This window comes from Nothobranchius furzeri, chromosome 4 (assembly GCF_043380555.1).
Source record: "Nothobranchius furzeri strain GRZ-AD chromosome 4, NfurGRZ-RIMD1, whole genome shotgun sequence".
Classification (NCBI taxonomy): Eukaryota; Metazoa; Chordata; class Actinopteri; order Cyprinodontiformes; family Nothobranchiidae; genus Nothobranchius; species Nothobranchius furzeri.
The window spans coordinates 16,232,863-16,251,656 of record NC_091744.1 but is presented as its reverse complement, the minus strand read 5'-3'; the positions used below and the strand labels follow the sequence as shown (position 1 = coordinate 16,251,656).

At 42.5% G+C, this 18,794-nt stretch overlaps 2 protein-coding genes and 2 non-coding genes across 6 annotated transcripts; 3 read left to right on the top strand and 1 right to left on the bottom strand.

Annotated features, from left to right (window-relative positions):
• Positions 1-444: 444 nt before the first annotated feature.
• On the bottom strand, positions 445-8,991 carry brat1 (BRCA1-associated ATM activator 1). 3 transcript variants are annotated; one of them, XM_015964415.3, is made up of 12 exons: positions 8,729-8,991; positions 8,056-8,207; positions 7,218-7,365; positions 6,724-7,123; positions 6,519-6,644; positions 6,321-6,412; positions 6,146-6,249; positions 5,885-6,068; positions 2,729-2,802; positions 1,875-1,959; positions 1,541-1,797; positions 445-1,460 (listed from the first exon to the last, which is right to left on the bottom strand). In XM_015964415.3, exons 1-12 carry the CDS (start codon positions 8,853-8,855, stop codon positions 582-584), a joined length of 2,628 nt encoding a protein of 875 aa, XP_015819901.1. In that variant the 5' UTR covers positions 8,856-8,991; the 3' UTR covers positions 445-581. The 3 variants fall into 3 exon arrangements, with proteins under 3 accessions (XP_015819901.1, XP_015819918.1, XP_015819910.1); XM_015964432.3 differs by having other exon boundaries at positions 6,146-6,246; XM_015964424.3 differs by having other exon boundaries at positions 6,519-6,641.
• A 201-nt stretch (positions 8,992-9,192) lies between these two features.
• Positions 9,193-17,724, top strand: eif3ba (eukaryotic translation initiation factor 3, subunit Ba). Its single transcript, XM_015964453.3, has 19 exons — positions 9,193-9,421; positions 10,494-10,686; positions 10,778-10,897; positions 10,985-11,042; positions 11,115-11,243; positions 11,320-11,477; positions 13,352-13,483; positions 13,571-13,637; positions 14,887-14,933; positions 15,026-15,236; positions 15,312-15,384; positions 15,482-15,604; positions 15,684-15,762; positions 15,963-16,101; positions 16,180-16,305; positions 16,495-16,572; positions 16,726-16,834; positions 16,913-17,025; positions 17,187-17,724. The coding sequence occupies exons 1-18, from the start codon at positions 9,322-9,324 to the stop codon at positions 17,011-17,013; spliced, it is 2,043 nt and encodes a 680-aa protein (XP_015819939.1). The 5' UTR covers positions 9,193-9,321; the 3' UTR covers positions 17,014-17,025; positions 17,187-17,724.
• LOC129164511 (small nucleolar RNA SNORD60) lies at positions 15,813-15,890 on the top strand. The gene has a single exon (XR_008564080.1). It is a non-coding gene; the product is annotated as a small nucleolar RNA SNORD60 (small nucleolar RNA).
• On the top strand, positions 16,337-16,421 carry LOC129164510 (small nucleolar RNA SNORD60). Its single transcript, XR_008564079.1, has one exon. It is a non-coding gene; the product is annotated as a small nucleolar RNA SNORD60 (small nucleolar RNA).
• Positions 17,725-18,794: the final 1,070 nt, after the last annotated feature.

Sequence of the window (18,794 nt, the reverse complement as noted above, 5' to 3'; positions counted from 1 at the left end):
TGTATCAGTTTCAGAAGGGGAGGGGGGTGATGGTGCGCGATAGTTTGGTCATGTGACAGTGATGGTGGTTATTCCAGAAGTGTACATGTTTGCGTGTAAATTCTCAATGAAAATGTCATTTTAAATGTGGTTTTCCGGTTTATTTTCTTTTTGAGGCATATTGGTGATGAGGAAATCTTTTTTTTCAAAAGAAAAAATAAATGTCAGAAGGGTGAAAAAAATATATATACATATATATAAAATGAAACCTTCAACTGACTAAATGCAAATTTTATACTGAATTCAATCAAAATCAAAAGGGTCAACTCGGGTCTCGGACCAGAACCTTCTCTGCTCTCTGCTAAAAACAGCCTGGAGCACTCAACTACTTTCATGTTGTGTAATAATTAATCTTTTAATTCTACTCAGCCACTCATCAGTGACACTTTTTACTAAATTTGATTAAAGACTGATCTAAAATAAATCAGCCACAACATTAAAACGTCCTCACAGGTGAAGAAAACATGTATGAACGACTCTTGTTCCCACCCATGTGTGTGTGTGTGTGTGTGTGTGTGTGTGTGTGTGTGTGTGTGTGTGTGTCAGTAACAGTCCACTATGACCTCTAGCCCTGGTTCTGAGTTCAGCTGGGTGTTTCTGCTGCCTGCAGTGAGAATGTCCTGCAGCAGAGACATGGGGGAGTTATGTACGTGGTCGCTGCTTTGCGTCAGAACACTCAGCCTCGCGTCTAAACCCAGAGACCTCAGCACCTCACACACACTTACACGCACCATGCAACCTTCATCACGCACACCTCCCTGCTCAGGTTTACGGTCATCTCCAGGATCAACAACATCAGATTTCTGAGCAGGGTCCGCATCCTCGATTCCCAGTATTTTCCGGACCTCCTGGGCCCAGCCACATCCAGGCAGCTCACAGGACACTCCGGGCTCGTCTGGTGCAGAGACCCTTTGGTCTCCTAGTAACAGAGGACAGACGGAGTCTCTGAGTCTCATGAGCAGCTGACAGGCCTTCAGTCCAACAGGCCTGTCACAGTCAACGAGACCACCCAGCAGCACCAAGAAGACTCCCTGATCAACCAAAGTGCTCAAAACACCGACTAAATCTGACTCCCCGTCCCATGTGTGTGCCTCAGAGTGCAACTGAAGCTTGAAGACTTTGTTAGACGTCACGGCGTAGGGATGAGGATGAGCTCCTGGCTCATTTGAGTAACCACGAAGACCTGAGATGACTCGGTCCATCAGCAGCTCAGCCAGCTCCAGAGTGTGAACTTTGACCTCCCAGTCTAGATCAGCACTGCCTTGTGAGAGGACAGCATGCATGGACTGCATGAGAAGTGAGCAGGAGGTGGGCGAGGGGCACAAGGAGAACCAGGTGATAAAGTACTGAAGGACAGCCCTCCTAGAGAATCCCTCCGTGTCCTGGGAGAGGATTTCATGCAGCCGACTCACAAGTTCAACCTGAAAGGACAAAAAAAAGGTGATGAACAATCACTTTATCTTATTTATTGATAAAAACAACCAGTTCCATTTCCACCTGCCTGCTCCTGTGTGGGTGCTGCCCCCTGCTGCCAGCTGGGTGCCAGTGTCTGGGCCAGAGCAGAGATGGAGCTGGCTCTCACGTAGCTCTCTGGATCCTGCAGTGCCTCCTTGAGGAGAGAAACGGTAAAGCAGCGGTCGCCCAGCAGAACCTCAGACGTGTCACACAGCCCTGCTAGGTGTCCCAGAAACTCCACGGTCGAGTCTCTCACCTCCCAACGCACATCACACACACGCTTTCCCACCACCTGGATGAGATCTAACACGGACGAGCGTTACGCCACTTCTGTCCACATGTGGATCCAGAACTCAGAGCTGCAGCAAAGAGGGGCATACCTTTTCTGAGCTGGTCTGTTATCGAGGAGAGATCCGCACACGCACTAATCCACTTCATCAGAGTTCGGTACGACTTCTGGAGGACCTGAAAAACACCCGTCCACACGCACACAGTTATAAATACTCTAGTCACAGCAGACATTTTTATGTCCACCAACCTTTCTTTCAACATTTCTTTATTTCTTCTTGAAATTATATCTCATTTGACCTTGTATCAGTTTCTGAGGCAACCATTTTTGTGCAAAAACTGCAAAAAACACCAGCCTCTCCCAAGTGTGTGTGTGTGTGTGTGTGTGTGTGTGTGTGTGTGTGTGTGTGTGTGTGCGTGTGTTGTGTTGTGTGTGTGTGTTTTGGGTTTAAGTGTGGGGAATCTGGCTGCTCTACAAAGGCAATGAAGCCCTTTAACATGAACAAAGTACACAAACAGTTCAAAAGGCATCAGATTTACAATTAAAACAATAAAACAAGACACACTATTTAATGAAATGTCAGAATCATTTGTAAAATATGGTGTTTAAATAAAAAATTATACCCATTTCGTGTTTTCTTTTGTATTCATTGGATAAATTCTGTATTTTTGTCATCTTTTTGTTGTTTTGCATTTAAATACTCCCCTATGTTGTACTGGAAGGTAAAAACAAAGCATACAGTAGAAAAACACAGAGTTACATACTGAGAAATTAGTTAAATTGATGCAAAGGAAGTACAGAAAATCCTCTACATCCAGCAACAGTACTGCTCAACGTTTGGAGCCAGCGTGAATCTAAAAGCAGATTTAAAGTGGTGAAGTTGATCATCTACTCTAAAAAATGGAAGACATGGATTTTGGTGATCAAACACACACAAGAACTTACAGTGGGCTCAGAAGCAGGACTGTTCAGATACTGCATGAGAAGTGTGAACACCTCCGCCAGCAGGACTTTCCCTCCTGAGACAAAAACAAGATAAAATCAGAGCCACTTTTGTACAAAAATCTACATTTATGCCCCCCCAAAGCAATAAGTCTAGTTGTTTTAACAGGATTACCACGCCCTGGATGACTTTAAATGAGCCGGATTAAATTATTTTGCTCCCAAACTCAGGAGGGTCTATTTCATACACATTGTTTTAAAGACAGTTTACTCAATAAGATGGAAAAATGCACAACATTTGTTTGAATTTAGGTTAATTATTTATTATACTAGAATCAATCAAAAATGCATAGGATTATTTTAGGATAAGAAATATATCCAGTGAATATTTTACATCGCTCAGAGGTTAGTTTAAATCATAAGCAGACACTAACTAGTTGATCTTGGTTGATTGGTCACATGGACAAACATGGACTACCATGCTGCAGGGGGGCAGTCTAATGGAAGCAGGGAAGAGTGGGTCCAAGCAGCTAGTCAGCGCTTTGATTGGCCGCTGCTATTCATCCCCGTCTTCGGTCTTCATCAAAGTAATTTAAAGGGATACTCTACCCAAAAGTTACATTTTGTCTGTTGACATATTTTCCAGCGTTAGAAAAGTGGGAAAAAAACATTTTCAACCAGCCCAGTTATTGTCCTGACCCAGCTGTACTTCTTTAGCTTAGCATAAAACACTGTAAGCGAATGGGACCAACTATCATTGTGAGGAAAAAAAGTCTGTTCAAATCACTCAGTAGTGATACAAATTGTATTGAGCGGCCTAAATAATCATCAATCAATCAGATTTATTTATATAGCACCTACCACCACCTTATCAGAGGCCCAAGGTGCTGAACTGCACATAAAAACAACATAGTAGATAAAAGAGAGAAAAAATTATTAAAAAAATAGAAAAGTACAAGTAAAAGTAATTAAAAACCATACAGTACAAAAGGTGAAAATACGAAAGCCAGGGTCAACGATGCTGGGGAAAGCTAGTAGATAAAAGAGAGATTTCAGGAGAGACTAACTCCTGTAGAGAAGGAGCTTGCTTCACTGCCAGAGGGAGCTCATTCCAGACTGTAGGGGTCATTACTGAGAAGACCCGGTGTCGGTGCAGGATCTGCTCGGGTGCAGGATCGGCTCGGGGTCCTTCGACTGCCGATGACGTCACATTACTGCAACTCTACTCGGCTTTCACACACACGTTTTGGAAAGACATCAGCAGTTTTGTTAATAAATTCTTGTTTGTTAACATCTAAATGTTTTCTTTATAATTGTAATTTGTTGATAAAACACCATATTATCTTTGTTTTGTAAAGAATGTGAAACTGCATAAAACCAACATCGGACTGACAAACAAACAGTTCTTATATGTGAAGCCACGTCTGTTTGTATTAACGTGGAGTTCATCTGTATAATTCCTTAGTTGTTATCTAAATACATTCTTTGACTCAAAATGTTGCTTGGTGTCTTTCAATAAAGTTCTTATGTTTTATTTTGCCCCCTTTCATCAACATCAAGAGCTTTTGAGGGTCACCGTTTATCATTTGCTTATATTTTACATTTACTTTAGAAATTCAAACATATTTTCTCCAAAAAGTGTTGATTTTTGGACTACAGGACTACAACCGCTAAGACTACGGCCACAAATTTGTTCTGACCAATCAAAATCATGATGTGATAACGTAACTTCCGTAAGCTTCATGTTCAGCCAATCAACTACTTTGACGTCATTGGCAGTCGAAGGACCCCGAGCCGATCCTGCACCGACACCGGTCCCCTTGATCTGAGTTTAGAGCGGGGGACTTCCAGCCACTCCTGCTCAGCAGAGCGAAGAGCCCGAGTGGGGACACGCCGCTGCAACAGTTCAGCAAGATATGGGGGAGCACTGCCCTGCAGCACCCTGATCACATAGAGGAGAATCTTAAATCTTGCCCCGGTAGCCAGTGCTTAGAAGCTACCACTGGCATGATGTAGTCTCTCCTTCTGGTCCCAGTCACAAATCTCGCAGCGGAGTTTTGGACTAGCGGGAGTCGTGCAGTAGTAGCTTGACTCAGTCCAGCATACAATGCATTACAGTAGTCGATGTGGGCATGATAAAAGCATGTTCTGCTGTTTCCAGATGTACTCTGGACAGGAGAGGCTTTGTCTTGGACAGCCGTCTCAGATTAAAAAAACATGCTCGAACAACCATGTTTATTTGTGCATCAAATCAAAGGGGTGCATCAATTTTCACCCCTAAATTAGTGACCACATTCTTCTGACATTGTGTCATGGAATCAAGATCAATCTCATCACCTGCTCCAGCTCTCTCACCAGGGCCGGGTATTATTACACCAGTTTTAGAATCATTTAGGAAGAGGAAGTTAGTCGCCATCCATGACTTAACTTAACTGCATGTTGAAATAAAATGAACACAAAGGAATTCCAGGCGTTATTTCAGACTTGGGACTACTTAATGATAGAGTTCATTTATAAGCTTTCGCCAATAGGCGCAAGGACATGGGTTGGCGTGACACTGCTAAATGCTGGTACATTTTCTCGAATTACAAACATAATGTGTTATGGAAGTAGGTGTCTTTAGAGCCACTGCGTGATGTTCTTATAAATTTTCACTTTTGAGTGGAATATCCCTTTAAAGAGGGACAATATGGGTTTACGTCCTTGTCTTGATAATGCAGCCAACTTTGCAGCAAACTGTTGATGATGAAAGGCTACAAACTAGCTTGTTTAGGCTAGCTTCACAGGAGTTTCAACATGCCTACAAAGTTTCTCTGCTGTTCGTGAGAGACGTGATGTCACGTGCAAAGGGTCAATAGCAGCCAAAGTGGGGGGGGGGGGGGCGTGGCCAGCTCCAGCTTGTTTTCTTAAAGTGACAGAGCCCTGAAACTGCTCATTCTGGAAGGTACTGAAACTGTCAAGAACTGCTGAAACTGCTTTATGTGAGTGATTTTATACTTCTTCAACATGATTTGTATTGACCAAAGTATTAATACAACTTAAGAAAAAAGTCAAAATATGTCCCCTTTAAAATTTGTAACCAGCTTGAAGCAGAAACAGTTTAAAGTTACAGAAGATTTGTTTGGACCTGAACATTTGGACATTGTCCCGTTGTCGTACCTGAGCTGTTGCTGAGGACCGACAGAACATCAAGAGCACATTTCTGAACTTTTCCGCTGCCTATAAGGTTCCTGCCAGCTTCAGCACAGCCACTGGACGAGGAGCCGTCTCCATTGCAGAGCCTCAATAATGACAAAACTGCAGATACAATTAAAACTGGTGGACAGGGGAGGCAGTCGGGATCCTGAGGAGGAGAGACAGAAAAACCTAAGAGACTTTTCTAAGAATTAGATGGCCTCACTATCTGGTCCTTCAACTCACCATGAGTGTGATCTGTGGAGTGTTTGCTAGACTGGCACAAATCATGGAGATGCAGGAAGATTTACTCTTGAGATACTCCATCATTGGAAGGCGAAGCTTGTCTGCTGCAGTAACAATTGGGAAGAATTCATGAAGTATATTTCGGTCTTAAAATGCACACACCTGTAAGGGTTACCTGTGCTGTTTTGTCCCAACAGACTGAGTCCAGTAATGATGTCAAGAGGAAGCAGCAGAACTCTAGCAGCTTGAGCTTTATGGACACAGTCACTGGGGGAGAACGATACATGTCACTATCACCTTTAAACACTAATGGTTTCTACTGGTGAACCAACAGCTCAGTGCAGAAGGTCAAGCTGTGCTGTGTGAAGCTTACTCATGCCCGCTGCGGAGAAAAGCAGCTGCAGTGTAAGAGAGGTCCGCAGGTTTCCCCGTGTTCAACATGATGGACAAAAGGCGATCAACACGCTGGTTCAAGGCATGATGCTCACTTTTACTGCTGCTGAGACAAGCAGAAGGAGGTGAAAACGCTGAAGCATTGTGCATGAAGTCACACATTAAGCATGCAGAGAGAGGCACACCTGTGTGCAGCCTGAACAACATCCATCAGAGACCGAGTGAGCTGGCTGCAGTTGGTCGTCACCAGTTCCTCCAGAGAGTCTGAGACCGTCAGCAGCAGTCGGTCCCTCAGATCTGGCCCGGCCCGGCTCAGGAGCAGGGCGAGCACTTTGAGAGCCTGATGACTCTGAAACAGTGCTGAAGTTCCGTCGAGAACTAGTGACTTCTTGAGATACTCGCAAAGCTTCACGGTAACAGTGCTGTAATTCTGTTTGGTTTCCACGGGAACAGTCAGGTGTTTTGAGTTGTTTTGGGAGTTTTCAGACTGACAGAAGAGCAAGATGTGAGCGAGCATGTGATTAGCAGCCGAAGCAACAAATAGGCTTGTGTCTGTGTGAAGGTGTAGGAGTGGTTCAATCAAATCTGAAGAAGGAAAACATGGAGATGTAAATTACTTAATAAAAAGAGAAAAATCTCTATCTGAAATTTAAACATCTGCTCAGAGAGTGATCAGTACCTGCTTGCACAAAGAAGCCAAGAGCTTTTGAATGCTGCAGCATCGTCCTTAAGCCTTGGATCCAACCTATCCGTATACAAGGATCCTTCCAGAGCCCAGCCTCCTGCCAGCGTTGAGGGTCAAACACCAGGTCACACAAAGAGTGCTCCTAAAACAGAGAGGCTCCATCACAGGCAGCTTAACACCGTTTAGTAACTTTTAGTTTGAGAATAACTTTTTGCTTTCCTTGACATTGAATGTGCTACTACTAGTTTATCCGTTTAATTATAGATCCACTAGGACAAATACAATAAAGTTTATCTTTCACCAAATAGAATATTTACTAAGACATCACAATATAACTATAGACACACTACTTGGTGTGTGTGTGTGTGTGTGTGTGTGTGTGTGTGTGTGTGTGTGTGTGTGTGTGTGTGTGTGTGTGTGTGTGTGTGTGTGTGTGTGTGTGTGTGTGTGTGTGTGTGTGTGTGTGTGTGTGTGTGTGTGTGTGTGTGCCTGCTCTGTCTTCTCGATCCCCAGTGAGTCGTGGAGGATGGCTGCTTATACTGAGCCAGGATTCTCTGGAGGTTTCTTCCTGTTAAAAGGGAGTTTTCCTCTCCACTGTCGCTTTATGCTTGCTTAGTATGAGGATTGCTGTAAAGTCACTAACACTAGTCAGTGACTTGATGCAATTTGCTGGGTTCCTTATGTATGAAAAATTATTTCTGATTGGCTTAATGAACTGACCTGACCAGGTTTATTATGTGAAGTGCCTTGAGACGACTCTTGTCGTCATTTGGCGCTATATAAATAAACTTGAATTGAATTGAATAGTGATTACAGGAGTTACGAGACTTACCTGAAGAACTTTAAAGCCATTCTCAGTAGCTGAGATTAGGCCGGTGAGTTTCAGCGTGAAGGAGAGGATGCTGGCATCTGAGGCAGGGCTGTTGTTAACTACGGTCGGTATGAAATCAAGCAGACAGGGGAAGGCCTCCAGCAGAGAGACTCCTTCATCAGGTGACATTACAAAACAAAAAGGTGTCACTTAGACACTTAGCTGTGGAAAACTAGATCTGAAAACAACACATTCAGTTAGGTTTCAAGAGAATCTGTTTGGTAATACCTATTCTCCAGTTCCGTATCTACAGACTTTCACCAAATGCAATTTCAACTGACTTAGACATGTGTCCTTTGTACAAGGGAGAATGTTACTTTAGGTATTTTTAATGTCATTTATGACATTAATTATTGACATATAACATTAATTAGGACTATCTGAATATAATTTTAATAGAGAAACTCGCTATAATCTAATAGAAAAACAAATAGGAGTGCTTGCCAGTTATCTTCCAGCCTTATTTGCATCCATTAGGCTGTTTTAAATTAAACATCTCCATTTTACTTTATTTAAAATTAGTTCACAATAAATAAATAAATAAATAGCCAACCAATGAATAATCAGCAGTAGGAGAAAGTAATTTATACATTGAGTGACTACTGGAGCACAAGCCCTCCAGGTTGTTACTGACCATCCTTGGTGAGCGCTGTGAACCAGTCCAGGAGTTTCTCCAGACTGGTATCATCGGGCAGAGAGCTTCCTGAGGCTGCTAGCACCTCACACACCCGCGGCAGGACTGTCACACACTCTCGGTCCATGCTACTGACTAAACGTGTGTTAATAAACGTTACACTGACCTTCTGCTCAACGCTGCATTACTGTAAACGAGCACTGCTTAATGACACATTAAAATGTTTTTATTTTTCGCTCAAAATGAAAGTTAGATCGTTGAGCACATCTCGCGGGAAAAATTCATCACCGCCAGCGCGTCGCTCCACTGTTTTAGCGTGAAGTGAGTCGAACAAATATGGCTGCCTAATTCACTGATCTCTAAACAACTCGGTGAGCTACATCAATGTAAACCGCCGCGCGCTTCCGGTCCTTGTGCCTTACAACTCATTTCTCCGCGGCACGTCTACGCGCTCGCGAGCAGCTTCCGGTGCTGCGTTTCCGTCTCTTCGTCCATTTTCGCACATGCTGCCGCACCGGTCGCTCCTCGTTAGCCTCTCATTTTTTGGGATTTTCATCCCTCGTCGAGAGAATTACGACTTATTCTAACGCTAGATGCAAGACACGGCGGCCATGGTGGACGACCCTGAGTATGAAGAGGAGGAGCCCTCCTTCAGCGATCCGGAGGACTTCGACGATGACATCGAGGACGAGGGTTAGCGGTAGCAGGAAAAACGCCGGCTATCCGGCCTAGTGCTAACTAACCATTAGCTAAGAGACCGATAGCGGTTATGCTCCAAATGGTAGAAATATTACGCGGTGGTCCACCAGAACTTGATAAAAATGTTTAGTAGTCCATAATAGCTTCGTTAACCGAAATAGTGGTGCAACATTTTTTTGTCTCAGCCCCCCACCCTGATGCTATCTGCTACACGTTACGCCCGTTAGCCTCACCTAGACCCCAGACAGCTTACTCAGCGTGGCCTATTTGAAAACGTGCAGGGACGGACCTGAATGCATGAGAACAATCCTCCTGTAGCTGAATGGAGAGTGTGTGCGATTGCAAATGAGCAGCTTGACTTTACCTACACAGTCAAACGCAAAATTAAAGGTTTCTGCTCAGATAGGTGTGCCTAAAATTCATTAAGCGAATTTTGGTAGCAGTACAAAACCGCCCCCCGCCACAGTAGCTTTTATTTGGGTTTTAGACTTAAGATCGGCTTTATAATTAGTAAAAGATTTACTAGCAGTGATCGTTAATTTACTCCATTAAACACAAGTTTCACTTGTTTAATCAAAACTTTGACGCTATTTATTTAATTGTAATTAACTTGAGTTTGTAAAAGCAATGTGTCGTCAAAATATAAGAAGTTTCAGATGATGAGATGTTTAAATTCCAAAGTAAAATAAAATCTTGTGAAAGTTTCCCAAGAGCGATCTAGTTGCACCTAGTTTATAAGCCAGGTATTTGCTAATTACACAAAACGTGTAACTTAGTCTGGGCTTTTGCAGAAACACAACATGGGGGTATTGTAAAGTAAAAACATGTAAAAAAAAATAATAATAATAACAATGGAAAGGCAATTATTCGTTTTCTCAAGAATAATTAATTTTAAATGAATAAATTAAGCTTAATTGTTTTGAGGTAGTATTGACTGTATAAATTATATATATATATTTAATTTATCACATAAGTTAATCAAATACTCATCGATTCTTTGACAGTTTGCATCTGTAAAAATGCCAGTTTCATAGAACATACTTAACTAATCTTTCTTTGTCCGCAGAGCTCCTGGATGACATCCTGCGGGAAAAGCCCCAGGAAGCGGATGGGATAGACTCTGTGGTTGTGGTGGACAATGTTCCTCAGGTGGGCCCAGAACGTTTGGAAAAACTCAAAAACGTCATACATAAGATCTTCTCCAAGTTCGGCAAAATCACCACAGAGTTTTACCCAGAGGCTGATGGCATGACCAAGGGGTACGACCTAGCTGTCTCTTTCTTGCGTTGTTTATCCACGGCTCCACACTTAAATCCAAATACGTGTAACCTAACTTGTGTTTCTGCGCAGGTACATATTTTTGGAGTATGCCGCTCCCACTCAGGCCCTCGAGGCTGTGAAGAATGCAGATGGATACAAACTCGACAAACAGCACACGTTCAGGGTCAACCTCTTCACTGACTTTGATAAGTATGTTTGCAGAATAGGCCAATAGATTTGTTAAACTAACACAAGCCTGACTGAAGTTGTTCATTTCATCTTTTTTGAAACATTTAGGTACATGAACATTTGTGACGAGTGGGAAGCTCCAGAGAAACAGCCTTTCAAAGATTTTGTGAGTTCCACTCTTTATTTTCTTGTGAGGTCCTTATGCTCCATCCTCAGTTTGCTCTTGTTCTCTGTTCAGGGGAATATGCGTCACTGGATCGAGGATCCTGACTGTCGTGATCAGTATAGTGTGATCTACGAAGCTGGAGAGAGGACGGCCATTTTCTCAAATGACGCTAAAGAGCCAATAATAAATGAGGAGAGAGCGGTAAGGTGGTAATTATTAACAGCAATCAGGTTAATGTGATGTGAGGAAAACCTAACGATTTTGTGTTTGGATACAGCGCTGGACAGAGACGTACGTCCGCTGGTCTCCTAAAGGCACTTACTTGGCTACTTTCCATCAGCGGGGTATTGCATTGTGGGGCGGCGAAAAGTTCAAACAGATCCAGAGGTTCAGCCATCAGGGTGTGTCGCTCATCGACTTCTCACCGTGTGAGAGGTAATCCGCACAAAGCCTGCCAAGTCTGATCTCAGTTGATCATATTTGTAATGAGAATTTTTTTTTTCCACCAAACTTTTTTTTTCCTTTCTGTGGGACACTTTGCAGCTTCTTCATATTTTTAAATAATTTTCCTGAGCCAGTGTGTGCTGAAATAACCCTTTACAGGTTTAATGAAAGGCCACCCAGACCCTATCGCCAGAACATTCCTTCTGTTGGGACTTAAAAAAGTTGAGCTGACATAACTGGCGCTGCAGTCTGGTTCCGGACCTTTTCCCTTATGTTTTAGATCGTGAACACTAGGGCTGGGCGATACATCAATATTTTTTAAATATCTGTATAATTATTAAACAAGATATAAGATGACTTAATATTTTTGTATCGATTTAACTGGTCAAACGGCTATGCTAGCGATTAGCCGCTATGCTAGGGACATGTCGCTCTGTCTCTAAGCAGCTATTCTCACAAGATTGCTCAATCTGAGAGCCTCTGGGTAAATGTGCTGTTCTAAACTTTGCATTTGGCGTCCTGGTTTTTAATTATTTGGGGACGTTCAACGCCAACGGAGTTCTGTTTATCCATCCTGCTCGTGCGGAGACGAGCCAAACACCTCCCTCCCCTGTGTAATCGGGAAACATCTACATGTAGCCAGAGTGGCCAAATCACCTCAAACATATTGTAAGGGTAGAATAGTAAACTATAGGGTTAATGTTTTATTTTGAAGGCGAGCTCAGCGGGTGAGAAATTTTGTTCTGATTTTTTTCCGCTCTGGTTAGCTATGCTAGTAAATACTCCATTACGAGCGATTCAGTTGAAAAAGTTCAGAGTTTGTAAGGTGTGGGTTACAGCGACAATAGCATGCAAATCCTCCCCATAAAAGAGCAACCAGAGACTGAGTCACTACAGTATAATCGCTGATATGAGTCAATACTGTTAGATTGCAGCCATGTTTGCCCTCATAACTAATAACTCCACTGTGCGTGACCCAGTAGATGCAATTACATCATCATACATCTAGTTTAACATGATAGATTTTTTTTCTCTGGGCAATAAATATACGATATGGGCCACCTCTAGATGACTAATTGTACATTAATTATAAATATATATAAATAAAAAGTGCCTGTGGGACATTTGATACACCTCCAGCTCTCAAGTGTGTGTGTGTGTGTGTGTGTGTTTGTTAACTGACAGCTGTACCAGTGTTTCTAAAGCACAGACTGGTAGAGAGTAGGCACTAAGGTTAGAGTTTGACAAGAATCAGTACATTTTTATGCATTTAATCTACTGATTTATGTTTATAATTTGTCAAGACAGCTTGAAGTGAGTTAACTTGTAAATATTTTACAGGAGGAAAAATATCGAGATATATATCGTATATCGGAATTCAGCTAAAAAATATCGAGATATAAGTTTTTGTCCATATCGCCCAGCCCTAATGATCACAGATTATTTGTTTAATTTAGTGATGGATCACTCCTATAAACTCTAATGAAAGCTGGGGAGACATTTCAGCTGTTGGATTAAGGTGTTAAAAGAACGAACGCACAGCGAGACGATAAGTTTTGCTTTCGGTTCTACAAACACTAGGGGGTGCTAAAAGCGAGCCAAAACTGCCTAGTTTCTTGTAGAAGTGATCTTTATTTTTATGTTATTGCAGTTAATGTTTCTTCCGGCGGGGAATCACATCAGCATACACTTTTAATAGAAAATATGATCAATAAAATATGAAAAAGTGATTTAGCAGATCCTGTTTGTTAGTTATAGTGACTTGGAAATAAAACATTAAAGATAAACACAAACCATGCTTTGTAGGTAGCATTAGCCAAACTGATTTTACTGAGTTTTATAAAACGTGCTGTTGGTTCCTGCAGGTATGTTGTCACCTTCAGTCCACTGATGGACACCAAAGAGGACCCACAGGCTATCATCATCTGGGACATTCTGACTGGACAGAAGAAGAGAGGCTTCCACTGCGAGAGCTCGGCACACTGGCCCATATTTAAGTCAGAACACTACTTTTGTTCTTTCTCTTTAATTTTAAATGCAGATTTATGTTTGGGTGTGTTTTAACTGGACAGGATTTCTCTCAGGTGGAGCCATGATGGGAAGTTCTTTGCTAGGATGAGCACAGACACGTTAAGCATCTACGAAACTCCAGTAAGTAAATTAAGAAGCACCATTTTTTTAATGAAATATGATATATATAGTTATAATAGTTATGATTTTAAATAGGGTTGGGTATCGAGCATCGATTGGAACCGGTTTCAACTGTTAGTTTTTCCCGGAATCGTTCAAAGTTTTTTATTTCGATTCCTAGTTTTGATTCCTAGAATGCCGACCGGAAGAGGAATCCGCGGCTGATCTCCGTGAAAAATAAACGTGATCTGCAATCTGTGATCAACGCTTTTCAGAGCTGATCACACCAGCTGTCTGTGTGCAGCACCGAGTCTCCTCCCCTCACCCACCCTGCACGCAGCGGCCAAATATAAACAAACGCCTCTGCCGAACTTTTACTCCGTAACGTAAACTTTACCTCCTGCAGCGTAGAGGAAACGTGTTAAAATACGTCAACACGGTGGATTTAATAGAAGCTTTAAAGAACAAACTCTGGATGGTGTGAGGTGAGTTTGTCTCACTGCAGAAATAAAAACACACACGGAGCGTCAGCAGTCAGACGCAGCCACTCACCAACACTCGTGTGTGTGTATGCGCGTGTTTGTGTGTGTGTGTGTGTGTGTCAGAAGGCTGAACAATAACCTGTAGAATAATTAAAGTCATGCTAGAGCAGCTTCTCTGTGGTGGACCACACCAGCCACAATAAATAACTATAATAAATCACACACAATGTTGTGAACATTTTAATTTCCTTTCTGAACTATTTCTGTTGAGTTTTATGTTTAAAATCTGTTAGGTTGTTACTGACAGCAGCTACATTTAAGTTCCACTTCCTGTTCTGACTGAATGCTGCAGCAGCATGGAGGTGTAGCTCTCAGTCATCCTGGACATGATCATCCTGAGATTTTTAGCTGAAAACAGCTGGACGTTTCTGGATATGTTGGAGACATTCAGCCTCTCATCCCAGAGGCTTCCTCCAGACTTTGGTTGTGGTCAGAAACAAACACACTGGTTGTGCTGCAAGTGTTTTTCTTTTTTCTCCAAAACATGTTTTTGTCTAAATGAAGGTGTTGTTGTTCATAGAGTTAAAATTCATGTTGAAGTTAAGATTATTTCATCGAGTAGGACCTGTGGTTAGCTGGCTCATGGAAAACATGGACTGTCTGGAAAGAATCCGAATCAGGAATCAATAGGAACCGAAATTGAATCGAGGAATTGGAATTGGAATCAGAATCGTTCAAAATCAAATGATGCCCAACCCTAATTTTAAAGGTGTGTTTTTTCCCTTCAGTCAATGGGCCTGTTGGACAAGAAGAGTCTCAAAATTAATGGCATCAAGTAAGAGTTTTTAATCTCGTTATGAATTGTTGCTTATTACACTTTTATTGTTATATTGATGTGAATCTCGAGTTTGTTTGGTCTTTCCACAGGGACTTCTCATGGTCTCCTGGTGACAACATCATAGCGTTCTGGGTACCAGAGGACAAAGACATCCCAGCTAGAGTCACCCTGATGCAGATGCCGTCTCGTCAAGAGATCAGAGTTCGTAATCTCTTCAATGTAGTTGACTGCAAACTGCACTGGCAGCGAAATGGAGATTATCTGTGTGTGAAAGTGGACAGGACTCCCAAAGGAACTCAGGTATGCAGCCAGAGATAGACTGTCTTTATATCTTATTGGATTTACGATAAAAGGCCCATCTCTGTTCGGTTCCAGGGTGTTGTCACCAACTTTGAAATCTTCCGAATGAGAGAGAAGCAGGTTCCTGTAGATGTCGTGGAGATGAAGGGTGAGAGCAAAAAAAAGAAGCATTTTTGCATCTATTTTTGACCGTTTTATTTTATAGAAGTAATCTAATGCGATCCGTTCGTGTCCTGTCTTCTTAGAAAGCATCATCGCATTTGCCTGGGAGCCCAACGGCAGCAAGTTTGCTGTTCTCCACGGAGAGTCTCCCAGAATCAACGCTTCCTTCTATCACGTCAAAAACAACGGGAAGATCGAGCTCATAAGTCAGTTGGTTGGGCAGATGAGCGAAAGTCGTTTTTTTAGTGTCTTTACTCCCTCTTGTAATTTTTATTATTTTTACAGAAATGTTTGACAAACAGCAGGCAAACAGCATTTTCTGGAGCCCCCAGGGACAGTTTATGGTGCTGGCTGGACTCAGAAGGTAGGGTGTGTGTGTGTGTGTGTGTGTGTGTGTGTGTGTTTTCTCTCAAAAGCCGCTGATGATAAACTTTATTTTCTGACACCTCATATGAGAGCTTTGCTCCTGATTCTAATGCTGTTCTGAGGCTTGTATCTTTTCTTTCACCTTTCACCTCTTGCACCTGCCCCAGTACCAAGTCTTTGTTTTGCCTCTGTGTTCAGTATGAACGGCGCTCTAGCCTTCGTGGATACCTCTGACTGCACCTTGATGAACATAGCAGAGCACTACATGGCCTCTGACGTAGAATGGGACCCGACCGGCCGATACGTCGTTACCTCCGTCTCCTGGTGGAGCCACAAGGTGTGTCCTGCTTCCACAAACTCACTCGCTCTTCTCTTCTGTTTAAACTCATCCCTTCTTTTGGACTCATTTGTCTAGGTGGACAACGCGTACTGGCTATGGACCTTCCAGGGCCGTCTCCTCCAGAAGAACAACAAGGACCGGTTCTGTCAGCTGCTCTGGAGGCCCAGACCTCCCACTCTGCTCAGCATAGATCAGATTAAGGTACCAGTTTGCCTGTAAAATGTGTGTCTGGAGCCGGTGATGACAGATAAAAACTTTCTGACACCTCGTATGAGAGCTGCACTCCAGCTCCTGATTCTATTTCTGATCTGAGGCTCATAAATACTTGACATGACATTTCAACCTCCTTGTTTTAGAACAGTCCTAATTAACTTGTGTTTTCCCTTGCAGATGATCAAAAAGGATCTTAAGAAATACTCAAAGATCTTTGAGCAGAAGGATCGTCTGAGCCAGTCCAAGGCTTCAAAGGTTTGACCTGTTCCTCCTTTTTGACATTTTACTCTTCATTGAAGTACAGATCTGTACATTCATGTTATCTCCTTCATCTTTGAAAGCTTGAGTCTGCCGACACTTAATTTTCTTCACTGCTGAAGTCATACAAATGTGTGTTTGTGAGCGTAGGAGCTGGTGGACAAGCGCAGAGCCATGATGGAGGAGTACCGTAACTACAGGGAGGCGGCGCTGCAGAACTATCAAGAACAGAAGAACCTCCGCCTTGAGCTCAGAGGAGGTGGGGCTCTGCTTTTACAAGCTCGACCTCGATGACCTCTGTGCTTCATTTTAACATTTGGATGGTTTGGTCTTCCAGGAGTGGACACTGATGAGCTTGACAGCAACGTGGACGACTGGGAGGAGGAGACCATTGAGTTTTTTATCAACGAAGAAATCATTCCCCTCGGAGATCTGTAGTCCGCTACGCAGGTAACACTTGATACGTGTAACAAACATGGCCACTGGTGTTTTGGTCCAGTGTTATGCTGGAATAACTGGAACAGCCCATTTTCTTTCTATTATAATTAGTTGCTTTGCACTTGGTGTCTGTATCAATGGTGTGATTTGGTGCTACTCTGATCTTCCTTTAGTCCATCTGTTGTTGTGTGGAAGGAGAGGATAGGAGCGGTGTCACTGACTGGAGAAGGACGACGGCCTCACTGTGACAAACGTTGGGTTCGTCTCGAGCCTCAGGTTTTCTTTTAGTGGCATCATCAAATCAACGTCTTGTGGATCAGCAGCCACATTGAGGAAAAAGAGAAGCTATCCAAATTATTTCTCTGCCTCACAATTGCCATTTTCTTCTTTGTGGAACTGGAAATTTAGTAAAACTGCCTTCATTTTTAAACATTGGTTGGAGTCAAAACTCTCAGCCCTATCTTAGTGGACCTTCTTCCTCCTGGGATTGATTCTGAACAGGCCTCATCATGCTGGTGTGTTGCTACAGCGCAGCACAGAGTGTCAAACCAGTGCATGAGGAAGGTGTTGAGTCAAAACCAGTAGCCTTGTCAACAAATGTGCTGATGTGGCGTTATAGTGGCCTGTATCCTCCTCCTTTCAGATTAGGCTTTCACACAGGGAGGGGGTGCGCAGTGGGAATAACTTTAAATAAACATTCTAACACAAGTACTCCTCTGTTCTGTTTTTGTGTCTTAAACAAGTTTTGTCCTGTTTTATTAAAATTTGTCAAAATGCAACAAAGGGTTTTTGAATGAATCTGTGGATAACAAATTCAGATTAGGGCTAAGTTTAGCAATGTCCCTGAGGTGAAAGAAGGAAGAGCGATCTAGAGAACTGACATGGTAGTCCAAAGTAAGAGCTGGGTCAAAGGTCACCAGGATTCCAGACAGGGTTTGGTGTGAGAAACAAGCTGACAGTCTCTGAGAACCAGCTTGTCTGGGGCACAGATTAGGATCTCAGTCTTCATTCAGCTGTAGAAAGTTACCAGCCATCCAGATTTTAATGGAGTGAGCAGATGTGTGACAGCTGCAGCTTGGACATCTCATGGGGTTTAAAGAGGATGTGCAGTTGGGTGTCATTTACATGAGGATGGTAGGAGATTCCTTAAAAGGACCTCAGAGTGCTGAAGGGGTAGCAGATAAAGGAGGAACAGTATTGACTCCAGCACATAACCTTGTGGAACCCCATGAGCAAGGGAGGTGGGGAAGAACCAAAACTTGCCAAAGAGATGAAATACTTGGACAAATAGGCGGCAAACTAATCTAGTATAGTTCCCGATAGGCCTAACAAGTAGCTTGGACATGAGCTGGAGTTTAGCGATGTCATCTCACAGTCAAAGCTATACTTAAAGGTTTTCTAAAGCATAACTCACAAAAAAGCTACCAAAGCTTATTTGCTGCTTTTGTTAGTGGATCAAACAGTTAAAATTATTTTAAGGTTTTGTATTTAATTGTATTTTCATGATGATAGCTGCATAATTCAAACTGGGTGTTTATTGAATAAATGCAATAATATTAATCAGTTTAAATGACTTGCAGTGATTTTTTTGGGGCACATTTGCATAAATATTTGGAGAAGGTACATGTATATACACATAGTGGGTGCTATTATTGCAAAGTAAATTAAAAACTTGGGTTCCAGAACAGCAGCGTACTGTAAGGGACACATTCAACTCTGGTATTGCTCAAGTAGTATATTTGTAGTATTAAGTATAAATGAGATTTTCCTTTAAATAATGT

Excerpts from the sequence above, each read along its gene's own strand:
- brat1 (XM_015964415.3), bottom strand. The coding sequence starts at position 8,855 with ATGGACCGAGAGTGTGTGACAGTCCTGCCGCGGGTGTGTGAGGTGCTA. Across the intron at positions 7,366-8,055 it reads ATGGCTTTAAAGTTCTTCAG|GAGCACTCTTTGTGTGACCT; the intron begins GTAAGTCTCGTA and ends TCTCTGTTTTAG. Across the intron at positions 6,250-6,320 it reads GTTGGGACAAAACAGCACAG|CAGACAAGCTTCGCCTTCCA; the intron begins GTAACCCTTACA and ends TTGTTACTGCAG.
- eif3ba (XM_015964453.3), top strand. The coding sequence starts at position 9,322 with ATGCAAGACACGGCGGCCATGGTGGACGACCCTGAGTATGAAGAGGAG. Across the intron at positions 15,385-15,481 it reads AGATGTCGTGGAGATGAAGG|AAAGCATCATCGCATTTGCC; the intron begins GTGAGAGCAAAA and ends CTGTCTTCTTAG. Across the intron at positions 15,605-15,683 it reads CGGGAAGATCGAGCTCATAA|AAATGTTTGACAAACAGCAG; the intron begins GTCAGTTGGTTG and ends TTATTTTTACAG.